Source organism: Harmonia axyridis, chromosome 6 (assembly GCF_914767665.1).
Source record: "Harmonia axyridis chromosome 6, icHarAxyr1.1, whole genome shotgun sequence".
NCBI classification, from domain to species: Eukaryota; Metazoa; Arthropoda; class Insecta; order Coleoptera; family Coccinellidae; genus Harmonia; species Harmonia axyridis.
The window spans coordinates 38,224,015-38,238,382 of record NC_059506.1 but is presented as its reverse complement, the minus strand read 5'-3'; the positions used below and the strand labels follow the sequence as shown (position 1 = coordinate 38,238,382).

Sequence of the window (14,368 nt, the reverse complement as noted above, 5' to 3'; positions counted from 1 at the left end):
CTCTATACCGATCACCATTGAGTGTAACGTTCTGGCCATCATCGTTTTTGAAGAAGTACGGACCAATGATTCCACCAGCCCATAAAGCGCACCAAACAGTCAGTTTTTCTGGATGTAACGGTGTTTCGACATACACTTGAGGATTAACTTCACTCCAAATGCGGCAGTTTTGTCTGTTGACGTAGCCATTCAACCAGAAGTGCGCTTCATCGCTAAACAAAATAAAATGGACGTAGTGCGCGATACGTATTCCGCACAGAACCATTATTTTCGAAATAAAATTGCACTATTTGCAAGCGTTGTTCAGGCATGAGTCTATTCATGATGAATTGCCAAACCAAACTGAGAATAAATCACTCGACAGCTGTTAAATCGGTCGCCATCTCGAACAGTAATGCCAACTTAAAGTTAAATTTCTCGAAAAAAAACACCCGTTACTATTTAAAAATAATCCCCAAAAAAAAAAAAAAGTCCCCAACATGTTATTATTGAAAAATCATTAATTCCAACGTCCCTCACTCCACAAACTGAGACCACCTCATTCGCGCCTAAAATAAAACTGCAATTCACCTCCAATTTTGCGGAACCCTCATCGAAATTACCTGTCAATAAACCTCGTTACATTTTCGGGCAGAATGATTAATGTCCCGGCACCACTGTGCGCGTCATCGCGTCATTAATCGAAAACCGTCCTTGCACCTAAAAAATTATCCTCCGTATGACAGGCTGTAAAGAATTCGATTAGCCGATTCGGGACCATCGAAAATCCGAATCGAAGGACCAGCGAGATCGCGTCGTTATCGTCGTTGATGAGGCGTCACGGTAATTTGGCGATCTATCGCGTTAAAATCGTCATGTGTGTCTGCTCGGCAAGTTCTAAACGAGTCGATTATTTGGGTAGAGTAGTTCGATTAACCGCTCCGCGGGAATGGGTGACTCTGTGGTTTTAAAACCGTCGATGAAACGTCAAAAATATCGCGCGTCATCGAGATATTTGGACCGCAGGCGTCTTGTTTGTATTGGGACTTACTCAACATTTAAATTTGATACGCACTTAGACGACGCGTTAAGATTCTCAAGGTGTTGAGGTTTTTTCCACCAATAAAACTTACATTGAATTAGATAGAGACGCTGAGGTGACAGTTGACGCTCAAATGCCCTACAGGGCAATTATGAGACACATCCTGGATATAGCTGAAGAGAATACTAGGAGATCATTGTTTAGTGTTTTCCTCAAAGTAATAAACATAAATAGAGGGAGCATATGTCATTTTCAAAAAGCAACTTTTGTCCCTAATATGAACTATCAATTGACATGAAGCGCGCGGAAATGAATACATATCAGTGATACGATATTTCACTCAATTCGCGAGTTTCTCCACAAAGAACGCACTTCTTATGTCCCATAGTGAATCAACGTTTCATATTAACTCAAAATATATTGAAATAAATACCCAAATATATCAGAAATTCAGAAAACAAACTTCAAGCGCGCCAAACGACGTGAAACAACCGATGACACTAGGAGAGCAAAAGTTGCCAAACCTTGGATTTCAGCAGGTAGATACAGAAAATAATAAATGTTCTGCATATTATAAATTCAACAATTAGGAAAAATATCGGATTCCAAATATTCAAATTTGCATATTTAATCATGAATCACTAAAATAAATATATTCAATTCAATATAATATACATTCATAACGATATAGTAAAATTGTGGATTCGAAAATATATTACAATCCGACAACGCAATCTTACCATGTTGGGGACATGTAAAAATTGCGTGAACTCCCTCTATCGATGTATATTACTCTATGGACACTATCAACGCTGCATATCTATAGTTTTCAAAAGTTCATGAAAACCTAGCCAAATTTACAGAACCTCTACCCGTATTATGCCTATGACTAATCTCTGATGCTCTCAAGATCCGTTGGGAAATTATCATGCTTTGGGCAGGCACCACAGAATACAAACTGTCATCGAGACAAAATGATAGCAAGAGCTAGATATTCAGGGAAAGATATCTCAAAAAACAGTGAGCAATATGCATATTATATCAGTTCAAAGAGTGAAGTAGCTGAAGCGCGTGCGTGTCCATAGATATTCCCATCAGTCACATACGATTATCCGATTTTCTTCTTCTTCAACTAATGGTCGCGGTCGTTAAAATCGAAGGTGCGAACGCCTTATCACTTACGTCCCTAATCCTCCAATTATCGGACGAGATATGTCGAGCGATTCGACATACGTTCTCGCGACCCACGCGAATCGTGATGATCGCCGTTTCCCCATCAGGGACACGGCCGTTAAAAACACGGATCCCGCTGCCTCACGCCTCACCCACGCTTTCCGTGTAATCCGAAGGTGACAAACATCTGGTAATTGCTTTCGCGATTATTTTTAGAGGTGTACACTCGCGAGACGATTTCCTTATCGCGCGTATTCGTTCTTCCGTTTCGAGGTTTTAACGTTACTGCGAGTTTTGGCCGATAAGGGATGCTACCAGTTATATTGTTTTAGGTGGTTGACACTGGAAGCTATTATATAGGATGCTCCCTCAGAGTGATAAACGTTAACGAACCAACAACTCAGAGAAGAACTGAAAATTGAAACTATTGAGGAAATAGTCAACAAACACAAAAAGAAAACTGTAGGGAATCTATCGATTCCCTCGAAAATATTCGAGTTAAGCTAAATTTCGAACCAAAAAACGCTAAAAACAGAAGAACCCGGTGTAAATACTTGGAATTATTAAAGCCACACCCTTAAGGGATCTGTAGAAAGGCTTTGCTAACAGTCGGAGGGAAAACGGCCTGAATGCCCATAAAAATCAGCATTTCAGGGCCAATAATTCAATTGAGTTCAGATCAGACTACGAGAAACTACATCTACAACATATGTGCAACACTTGTACCGACAACGAGAAGAGAAGAGGTTTTACATCTGTTCCCGAGACCGGCGAAAAAGTACCTGCGACCGAGAAGCAACTACCCAAGTGTCCAGCGACCCTTTAAAACGATTAAATCTAAATATCATCTTCTTCACACATTTTAGTGGGTTGGAATTAAATTGAATAAGTGTTTTTATCGCGTTCTTTTATTTCCCTAATTTGTCCTTGGCAGTAAATTACTTTAGTCACAGTATGAGGACCATAACCCACAAAACAATAGAGACGTTGAAAGGGCACAAAGATAAGGAATAAAGAAAGATACTACAAATCAAAACAAGAATGACAGATGAGAGGAAATACCAAAGAACTAAATAAAAGAAAAAAGTTACCTGAAGTAGGGAGGAAAGTCTTCCGATCAAACAACAGTAGAAAACAGGAGAAATTAAATTAGAGGCGTAGGGAATGTAAATTCCGGACCTTAAACAAAAAGAAGATCTGAGTGATAAACATAGATAGAGGGAGCATATGTCCTTTTCAGTACGCAAATTTTGTCCCCAACTATCAAATTTGACATGGAGACATCTGATTTCAATGATCCTAACCTTGTAATTTAAATTTCAACATGATCTCTCGAGTGTTCATTCTGAATTTCAAGAGGATCATCACATTAGAACTGATGTCATCAATGAGGTCATAATAATTTAAATCTCATATAATATATCACCAAAATTTTTAGTTCTTTATCCGGAGTGCTCAGCCACTTTTGCATCATTAGTTACCCGTACTCATTTGCCACAATATCTACCGAAGATCGATCATCTGCTTGATCCCATACGTTCACCATTGGTAACCAAAATACGTCATCGATTAAAAAAAAACATTACCGAATGTTACCGCACAATCTCGAAAATGACTATAGACTTGTCCGTAGGTTCGGCCGAGGCTGGAAGAAGAAGATGACGAATTATCTCTGGATAACCCGCGCCTCGGCTCTCTTGATGTTGATTGATGTTCCGTGTCTTATTCTGGGAAGCGCGCAAATCGGATTTCATTTGCCAGATGGGATAATCAACTTCGAACGTTGCCAAGATCTCGAAGCACATCAAAAGCGGCCTCGGTAATTGTTGGCAGGACCAGAGAGTTGGAGGTGGTAGAGACCGACGTTAATCATAGAGCGCGATTGTTTCTGTGGCGACGTGGGAAGCGGGAAATGTAGGTGCGGATAAGATGCATAGAAAACCCGGTGTGCGTACTTATACCTGTAAAACAAAGACAAAGATTTTTCATATTTATACCTACTTGATTTCGAGGAATCGCGTGTGTTTCAGATGGCGCATACATCGTTTATATCGAGTCTCGGCTCTCGTGATCTTTGAGTATAGAACAATAATATTCTATGCTCATAACAATATCATTCTGACTATCAGAATGTATCGCTATATAAAATTTCTGTTAGTTCCTTGCTAGGTTAATTTCTACACATCTTTCTATTGCAAGTATCTCTGCCTGAAAGGCACTTAGACAACCGCCTAGCTATATAGAGCATTTGGTACCAGTCCCGAATACTACAGCGCCAGTCCCCATCATGGTTTTGGAACCATCTGTATACCATTTGATGGTATTCTTTTTGAGAATTGGGATTGTGTGTTCCTTTTCTCAATCCTCTTTTCTGCTTAGCATCGTGATGAAGGTTTTGTCGATGCTAATTTTCTTTATCATCCCGTCACTGGGAAGTTTGGCTGATGGTATGTAATTATTCTCTTATTCTTAATTCCCTCATTGCCGGTACCTTCTCTGGATAGTCTTAGAGTGGCCTCATATGCCATTCTCCGTATCACTATTTGGGCACCTATTAAGTTTACATTGAATTAAATGGAAAGACGCTATGTCGGACTTTTGAAGAGAATTGTTAGAGCTATAAAATTATTGGAACCAATGGAGCCTTTAGATGAGGCTGCACACCAGACTTGACTTGTTGACTGTGGAGATGTCTTTGTAAAGCTCTCGAGGGCTCCCAAATACCCAGTTTGTTAAGAGATAGTAAGCTTTATTTCTTGTCTACAATATTGCAGTCAAAAAAAAAATAAAAGCATCAGACATTAAAAACAATAAACATCAATGCCTTGAATTTAAAGATTGATCTAGCTCAAGGCGGAAAAGTTCCGAACGCCAGACTCCTGGAGAAAGAGAATGAGTGCATTTTAAGAGGTTCCTTTAGTTAAACCAGAATTTTTATCGCTTCTGATAACGCTAAAACAACGCGCCGAGATTACGGGCTATTTTTAGAGCGAAACCGACAGATTTATCTGGAGAAATTTCGGATACGACCCAACGTCCGATCTAGCCTGGCGACTTTCGCGATAAACGCGTTTCGGATGACAAACCGTCCGCTGTCATCATCAGGAAGGATACGAATGTCGCTCAATTAACTGGACGTGTCGTCTGGGATTCTCAGCGCGCCATAAATAACTAAGCGGAAAACAGATTAACTAATTAAGTTGTCTACGATGGTCGATGCGACACTCGATAAGAAGGACAACCTGGACATTTGCATAACGATCATAAAGGATCGGACGGTATGTACGCTAGGTAGTGGATAGATGTCGCTGTTTTGAACAAATGGGGCAAATCGTTCATTCGGGGCTTAATGGAAGCTTTTACGTATAATTGACATTAAGAGGAGCTGATTTCGCTGGCTGGGTAATCTCTTGGATTTATTTGTAATTGAGGACACGAAAGTCATTTAGGTAAGATAAGGTTGGTTAGAGTGCTGGGGAATCGAATGGCATTCATTTATAACAAAGACAAGCTGGTATTTTTTATTAATCATCGGCTTTTTTTTTCTCCTCAGAGTAATAAACATAGATAGAGGGAGCATATGTCATTTTCAGTAAGCGAATTTTGTCCCCAACATGAACTAACAAATTTGACATGAAGCGCGCGGAAATGAAACGATATTTCGCGAGTTTCTCCACAAAGAACGCACTTCTTATGTTCCATAGTGAATAAACGTTTCATATCAACTCAAAATATATTGAGATGAATTCCTAAATATATCAGAAATTCAGAAAACAAACTTCAAGCGCCCCAAACGACTTGAAACAACCGATGACACTAGGAGAGCAAAAGTTGCCAAACCTTGGATTTCAGCAGGTAGATACAGAAAATAATAAATATTCTGCATATTATAAATTCAAGAATTAGGAAAAATATCGGATTCAAAATATTCAAATTTGCATATTTAATCGGGAATCACTCAAATAAATATATTTCATTCAATATAATATACATTCTTAACGATATAGTAAAATTGTGGATTTGAAAATATATCACAATCCCACAACGTAATCTAACCATGTTCGGGACATGTAAAATTGCTTATACTCCCTCTACCTATGTTTATTACTCTATGTTTTGATCCAGTGGTCAAACAACTATTGTTTTAAAGCTGAAGACTTTTACAGTCAGATTGTGCAAAAAGATAAGAAATTAGGCTCAGTCCAATCTGTGTTTCACCTGATATTTCGTCTGCAAAAGAAACCTTCAGAGGTTTCCAAGAGATCCAATCAAAGAGCCAGAAACCTCTGCAAACGCCTAGGACCTTCCGCTTGAAGATTTGGTGAAGTATTTTTCTGTCGTTAAGTTGGCACAACTGTCCTTTATATCCGCAGGCGTATTGTCTGAGTTTGGCAGCGACGTTAACATCACATCTGCAAACTCGACAATTCTGTTCATATCTTAATTTCGAGAATATCTGGATATTGTTGGCCCTTAGACGCAGCTTTGGGGCACACCATCTCCAACGTATATTTTCACGTCTTTCACGTTGCTTCTGTTCCATTGAATCGCGTTAGCCTCCGATAGGTGCCAATCAGCGATCACAACCTGAGTTACACCCGACATCCTCGTAAAACAGCGATCAGGCAGCAAAATTCACACCGCCCGGCCGTTATCGGCGTTTAATTACATTTATTTCGATCCCTACCGCCGATTACACGCCGAAGACGTGACCGCGGAATCCGAAGCACGTGGGAAATAAAACGTTAATCGCGGCGCTCATATCGGTCTAGAGCTCTATTTTATCGACCGGTTCAAATCGGTTCCGTCCCCGTAATTTCCTCGAGATCGTATCGCGCACCGAACGCACCGACGGTTGACTGACGCAGCGCGAGCAAGATCGTCGTTTGCGATATCGGACTGAGTTATTGAAGGGTATCGCTGCGATAACGGTGAGGAATCGAGTCCAAGACGAGATCTGACCGGGGTTTTGTCGATTCCGATCACGTTTCTGTGCAGGTCCTGTATTTACGAGTCTGGGTATCGGCTAGACGATTTCGTGCGATATAAGGAACGTCGAATCACGTTTCTTGATATAACAGTCTTGGACGTAGGATCACATCACTGAAAATTTATCTGAACGATTCAGCTACTTCATAACATAATAAATATTGGGTAGTTTCGTTAAGGGAAACCTTATCTTTTCGATGCTTTGTGCTTTACATACTCTACATCCTTTCGAGTTGACTTGACGCTCACTTCTCTACGAATCAATAATACAATATTTCTTTCATATTTTCTCTGCTATTTCCGAAAAAGTCTCGAAGAGAATAGACGCGTCAGCTCCCGCGCATTTTCTCTTTGTGTTTCGTAGAAGTCTCGAAGAGAATAGAAGCGTCAGCTGACGCCCATTTTTTCTTTGTGTCTCTTAGAAGTCTCGAAGAGAATAGACGCGTCAGCTCCCGCGCATTTCCTCTTTGTGTTTCGTAGAAGTCTCGAAGAGAATAGAAGCGTCAGCTGACGCCCATTTTTTTGTGTCTCTTAGAAGTCTCGAAGAGAATAGACGCGTCAGTTCCCACGCATTTTCTCTTTGTGTTTCGTAAAAGTCTCGAAGAGAATAGAAGCGTCAGCTGACGCTCATTTTTTCTTTGTGTCCCTTAGAAGTCTCGAAGAGAATAGACGCGTCAACTCCCGCGCATTTTCTCTTTGTGTTTCGTAGAAGTCTCGAAGAGAATAGAAGCGTCAGCTAACGCTCATTTTCTCTTTGTGTCTCTTAGAAGTCTCGAAGAGGAAAGACACGTTAGCTGCCGCTCAGATTCTCTACTTGCCTCGGAAACTGGTGAGAAATAACCGAAAAGGCGATTGCATTATCTATTGTAACATATTGCAAAAATCCTCGAAGTTTTTATATACTTGATTCTCATCGCAAACGTCCCCTGGTATAGCAAAATGACGCTTTACCTCGAAAATCTTCCCTCTTTTCGTAATCTTCGGTTATATATTCTTAGCTGTTATCTGACTGTTTGCACCAATCGTTATAAAACGCCACTTTTTTATTTACGATCTCAATAAATCGAAATTCTGTTTATGAAACGGAACGTAATCGTTCATGACGCTATTAAAACCTAGAAGTTACGATTTTTTCAATTCAGATAAAAACGTCGTTTCTTTTGATCCAAACTCAAGCAAATTACTCCGTTCGTTCTGGCTGAAAAAATTGAATGGCAAAAATGAGTGTGTGTTACGTAACGCGAAAAGAAAACAACTGATAATGTATTATTATTGTAATACAAGTTCGCCGAAGGTACCAATTTAGATAATATCTCGTCGTAATGTATTCAGCAAACGAAAACGCTAGTTTAGAATCCTTCGAAGGTCGTGGAAAGAGGCGAAGCATAGAAAACTCACGTTCCTAAACTTTTTTACGATCTAACAATCGGATGGGCGGATTAAATTAATAAACAGGTCTTAACATTGATATTAGTTTATTACGCGAGGACGAATCAAAAGTTCGCAACTCTATTCTGGATTAGAAGTTTTTCGGCAAACGTCAACAGTATCAAGTACTGAACCGTACTCGGTACCACTTTAAATTATAATAAATCTTGTTTGACGGTTGTGAGACGTCGGCGTCGGTAGGTTATTTTACCGACGTCTCTATTATAATTTTTTTTTGCAAAATTCGATTTTATTATTCAACATAATCGCCTTCGAGGACGATACAGCGATTATAGCGATCTTCCAACTTTTCGATACCATTTTTGTAGTACGATTTGTCTTTCGCTTCAAAATAGGCCTCAATTTCGGCGATTACTTCTTCATTGGCGCTAAATTTCTTTCCAGCGAGCATTCTTTTGAGGTCTGGGAACAGGAAAAAGTTGCTGGGGGCCAGATCTGGCGTATACGGTGGATGCAGAAACAATTCGAAGCCCAATTCATACGATTTTGCCATTGTTTTCATTGATTTGTGACACGGCACATTGTCTTGATGAAACAGCACCTTTTTTTCTTCAAATGGGGCAGTTTTTTAACGATGTCTTCCTTTAACGTTTTCACAAACGTTATGAACCGAAGATAAGGTAATTTCTATATGCAGGGTGAGTTTTGAGTATTTAACGCTTCATCTCGAAAATGGATTGTACGATTTTTTTAGATTTTGGTGTACAAATTCAAAGATCTGTGGTCTCTAAAGGTGCGATCTTCTTATTTTTTGAAATTGAATGTATTATTATGGGGACGTCGTCAAGGAATTTAGACGTCGCGAATATTACTTGACTTAGACAACACATCCGATGCAGAAATGTAGAAATTTCTGCGAGAAGTTGTAATCGTTCTTTGAACCGTGTAGAACCGCAAGTTTCGCAAAATTTGTTTATGTCGCGAATTCTACGGAAGATTTGATTGATAACATTCGCGAGAACTTGGATTTTATGCGGTAATGATATAGAAATTTTATCTTGATTTTTTCTGTTGTGTCATAAGTTCTTTAAACGGTAAATCACGTATGAAATTATTTCACGCCTTTCAAACTTTGAGTTCACAGTCTCGAATTCTTGATAGAACCTTTTTTGAACGACTCCATCTGTTTTGAATCAAACATAATTGACCTTAACACTTTTTTCGAGAATTCGATCCATCAATTCAAAGGCTGAAAAACAAGATATCAAATTTTCCAAAGTCCCACTCCTGAAATATCACACTATCAAGGATAAACCGAACTTTGTTCGAAATTCCCTACATTTTCCCCTTCCGCTTTCGACTACTACACAGTTCAACGATAAAACCAAGGTGAAAACAATCAGCGAGAGCTCATAGGATTTCAATCGGCCAGGGAACAATGCACGTAAATTAATAATGATAATAATAACGCGCGTCGAGCAAATTAATAACATAACTCATCGGCGACAAGCAATTTATGTAGGTAGTAGGCTGGTGTACACTGCGGCTGTTCCCCGTTCATCATCGCTATCTTGATCGATCCCGGTTTTTAGCGCGAATCGTCGTTTCTCATCATCGCCGACTGCCACACGACCGATTGTCTGCTAATTTATTGTGCTGTCTTCGTTGGTTGGAGCTTACATCATCGGTGTATGTAATGCGAAAGATCGTAGGCGCGGATGTTATGATTTTTTTTTTTTTTTGAATAATGATTATGTTGATTCGGATAGAATTAACGATAGTTTGTTTGTGTTACTTGGGTATGGGTCTTATTAGGCCAATTTAAAAGTTCCCGGTCTGTTGCACAGATGGCGGTGCTAGTATTAAATCCATAAGATTTTTGGTTACTACCAACCTTCAAACGATACGTGTCAAAATTTGACAGCAGTCCGACCATTAGTTTGTCAGATATTGCGTTGTGAGTATAGCTACTTTTGTTATTTGAAAAAAGATGGAAAAACATAATTTCGTGTGCTGATAAAATATTGCTTTTTGAGAGGAAAAAATACATTTGAAGCAAAATCTTGGACTGATGAAGAGTTTCCGGGGTCTGCACCAGGAAAATCAACCATCATTGGTTGGTATGCTTAGTTTAAACGAAATGAGCACCAAAGATGGCGAACGCAGTTGGCGCGCAAAAGAGGCCGTCACCGACGAAAAAATCAAAAAAGTTCAGTAAATAATTTTGAAGTTCGTAAACTGAAGTTGATCGAGATAGCAGACATTGTGAAGATATCATTTGAACGTGTACATCATATCATTCACGAGAAAGTTGTGTACAAAACGGGTGCCGCGCGAGCTCACAATCGATCAAAAGCAACAACGTGTTAATGACTCTGGGCAGTGTTTGAAGCTTTTTAAGTGCAATAAACCTGAATTTTTGCGTCGATATGTGACAATGGATGAAACATGTCTCCATCATTTCACTCCGGAGTCCAATCGACAGTCAGCTGAGTAGACTGCACACGATGAACCGAATCCAAAGCGAGGAAAAACACAACAGTCAGCTGGCAAGCTTATGGCATCAGTATTCTGGGATGCGCAAGGTATAATATTCATTGATTACCTCCAAAAGGGCCAGACCTTCAACTGCGATCATCATATAGAGTTATTGGATCGTTTGAAGGATGAAATCGTTAAAAAAAGACCCCATTTAAAGAAAAAAGGTGCTGTTTGATCAAGACAATGTCACAAATCAATGAAAACAATGACAAAACTGCTTGAATAGACTGTTATACAATGGTACTCACTTCATATATTGACCTTCAGTGCGTCGAACCTCATCATTTGAGACCATTCCCAGCTCAAAATCCGCAAATTAGAGATATTGTGACTCAAAAGTTCTGATTTAAGAAACAAAATTACTTGAAAACTTCAAGTAAAAACGTCTAGTTCGTACAATGATTTTTTTCATATAAACCTCGCTTTTGACTTTTCAGTGGTCAGGCAGAAATTAATATATTCAAATCATGATCCTAAAAAAAAAATGGGATGCGTGCAAAAGACGCTACAAGCATCACGAACGTTAAGACGTACCAATCAAGGACAATAATTGTATTGGAAGGTTACCGTTCTTGATACTTGATTTGTATACAATTTCCTTCAAAGGTTTATTTATTATTGAACTATTCTCCGAACTACTGCTAAAAACACCGCAATTTTTCAACGCTCTATTTCTTGCTTTTCATTAAGACTCATTCAACGTCTGAAGAGTCCACCCAACCCAAAACAAACCCTCAAAACGCCAAACGACCGCAACTTCACCATTACCCCCTCCACAGCAATCCCCCCACCCCACCCAAACATGCGAAATCGCTCGAACAACCGCTAAAGCGCCAAAAACAGACGCACAGAACTTTCACCTATGAGTTGTTACGCCTTCCTGAACAAGATCCTCCCTAAGAAGACAAGGGGGAACCAAACTACAACCTCCACCATGCCTATAAGCGAGGCGGACGCCCTCCAGGCCCTCAAACTCCTCCTGGAGGAGAAGAAAAAGGAGCTACGAGTCAAAGACGACGCCATCGCCATGCTGGAGAAGAAACTCGAGGAGAAGGACAACCTGATACGCCATCTGCAGAACGAGATCGACAAGTTCAGGCAGGTGGTGAGGCCGCTGACGCAGAGGATCATCACGAACCAGATCTCGCTCGGTGACGAGATCTGGATGAGGGAGCACCCTGTATCGCCGGGGGTGGAGAACACCAGGGTGCAGACGTTGAGTGAGCCCAGGATGAAGAGGCAGGCCATAAGCGCGGAGCCACTTAACCTTAAAAGTGGAGAGCTGCAGATCAAGAAGGTTCCCAAGAGCAATGCGTAAGTAGAAAGGTTGAAAAGTATCAGAGTTGAGAGATAAGGAGGTAGAGTGATCAAAATCTCTCTTTGATCAGATTAAGTTTGAGCAAATTTCGCAGAAGAAATTCAATATCTCAAAGCTAACAGCTGCGGCACCATTTGAGGATAAGAATTGTAGAATAGTTCACCCTTGTTGCTTTTTGTATAAGTTCATCGGCTTGTTCGTTACCTTTATACCACAAGACCCTAGTATTCATTGCAAAGTCAGTTCTAGTCACTTCTAGCCAGATGTTCTATGTTTTGACTCATCTTGAACATCTGTCTGCAGTTACTATAAGATTTGATCAATTTGGAATTTAACTTCAACATAAATTACTTGCCTTGGCAAAAATATCTTCTTCTTCGTCATCTTAAATTCAAGCTGAAGGGCACTTTCAATCCTCAGTGGACGTAGATAGAGATTCCCAGCAATCTCTTCATCATTTTGGAGGTCTATCAAATACAGGTAGATAGTTGAAAGACTAACTTTCTGGTACTCTTTTGATGCCTTTTTTTAATACTTTTCTTGCAACAACTTTGTAACAAGAATATCAAAAGATACTAATATAATTAGAAGTTGGAGTTCATGGCTATTTATTCGATAAAAAAAAATGGATTGAAACTCATTATTGTAATCATTGAATATCTGACGGCATCGATTATATGTCATTCGATGACACTAGACCTGTCTGACAACCTACATCAATATAAGATATTATAACACGATGACACCTCACAAATACACGATTATACAGCTGAACAAATTTCAAATTTGCTTTGTTAATGAACAGAGTAAATATTTATCTCACCATGTCAGCACCTATTGTTAACAGATACTTCAAACTGATGAACAACACTTCTATATCGAAAAAGTTAACTGTACCAGGACTAAGATAGAAAATTACGCTGATGGTCTTCTAAACTTTGTACCATAATTTAAACATGGGGCAATTTAATGTCAATCAATCGTAATTTTTTTCGTGTCAATCAATCAATGGAAATTTTCTGTATTTCAATTGTTGACCTAGGAAATTATACGATACTTAAAGTCGCTTGTTGAAAAAAATATTGACTACAAATTTGAATACAAAGGATATCCACTTATGTATTCAACTGTGCACTCCTTAACTGATCTACAGTCATTACATAAAGCATGTCAATATTTAATTCAATTCTCTTGTGATAATGTTGCATTAGGTAATTTTATAATAAAAGCAAAATTGAATTATTGATCATTTCATGTAACAAATGAACCATACAGTTTGTGATGTTGGGTTTCTAATTTTGAAATAAGATTTCTCAATCATACTTTTCAAAGTATAATATGTATTAAATTTCCTTCATATACGATAATTCAGAAGTCCAGGTTTTAACTTTATGAAGTGCTGGTTCTAGTTAAAATAAGAATAAGAAGTTCTTTCAAGTATTTTGGTTCTCATCTCGAGTCCTTTCCAAGTTACAGGCTGTTGTATTTTTTTTCAGTTATTTTATGAAATACTGAAAGAGTTGGGATAGCCTGTATCTCTGAAAGAATTCGAAATAGAAATAAAATTTCACTTGAAAGAACTTTTTATTTTAATCAAAACTATCACTTTACGAAGTTATGACCTGTACTTTTGAATCCCCCTGTATAGGTTAATATCGTCAAAAATAACCATTCAAAACAGTTTATTCTCCAGACCACAGAAATTGAGTTTCTCTCGAGGCAAAATCACGACATACAAATCATCAAGAATAGAGACGAATGAAAACAGTCAAAGAATTGAAACCATTAGATAAATCATTAGATAAATTCTTCGAATGATCCATCACTTATCTGATGAAGTGTCAAAGAACGTTTGAAATCCGACAAATTAATTCGCTCTAGCAACAGTGAACGATCAAAGAATTAGCCTTTATTAGTCGATCATCAAATAAATCTGT

General features: G+C 38.9%; 1 protein-coding gene across 3 annotated transcripts in view; it reads left to right on the top strand.

Moving 5' to 3' along the window:
* The window catches only part of LOC123681900 (cGMP-dependent protein kinase, isozyme 2 forms cD4/T1/T3A/T3B), a 132,056-nt gene that overhangs the window by 79,800 nt on the left and 37,888 nt on the right, over positions 1 to 14,368 (top strand). The window contains exon 2 of one of the 3 annotated variants that reach the window (XM_045620251.1): positions 11,893 to 12,427. The exons of the other annotated variants lie outside the window; for them this stretch is intronic. Within the exon in view, the coding sequence (XP_045476207.1) occupies positions 11,976 to 12,427 (452 nt within the window). The 5' untranslated portion in view covers positions 11,893 to 11,975. The remainder of the gene's footprint in view (positions 1 to 11,892; positions 12,428 to 14,368) is intronic. 3 annotated transcript variants of the gene reach the window in all.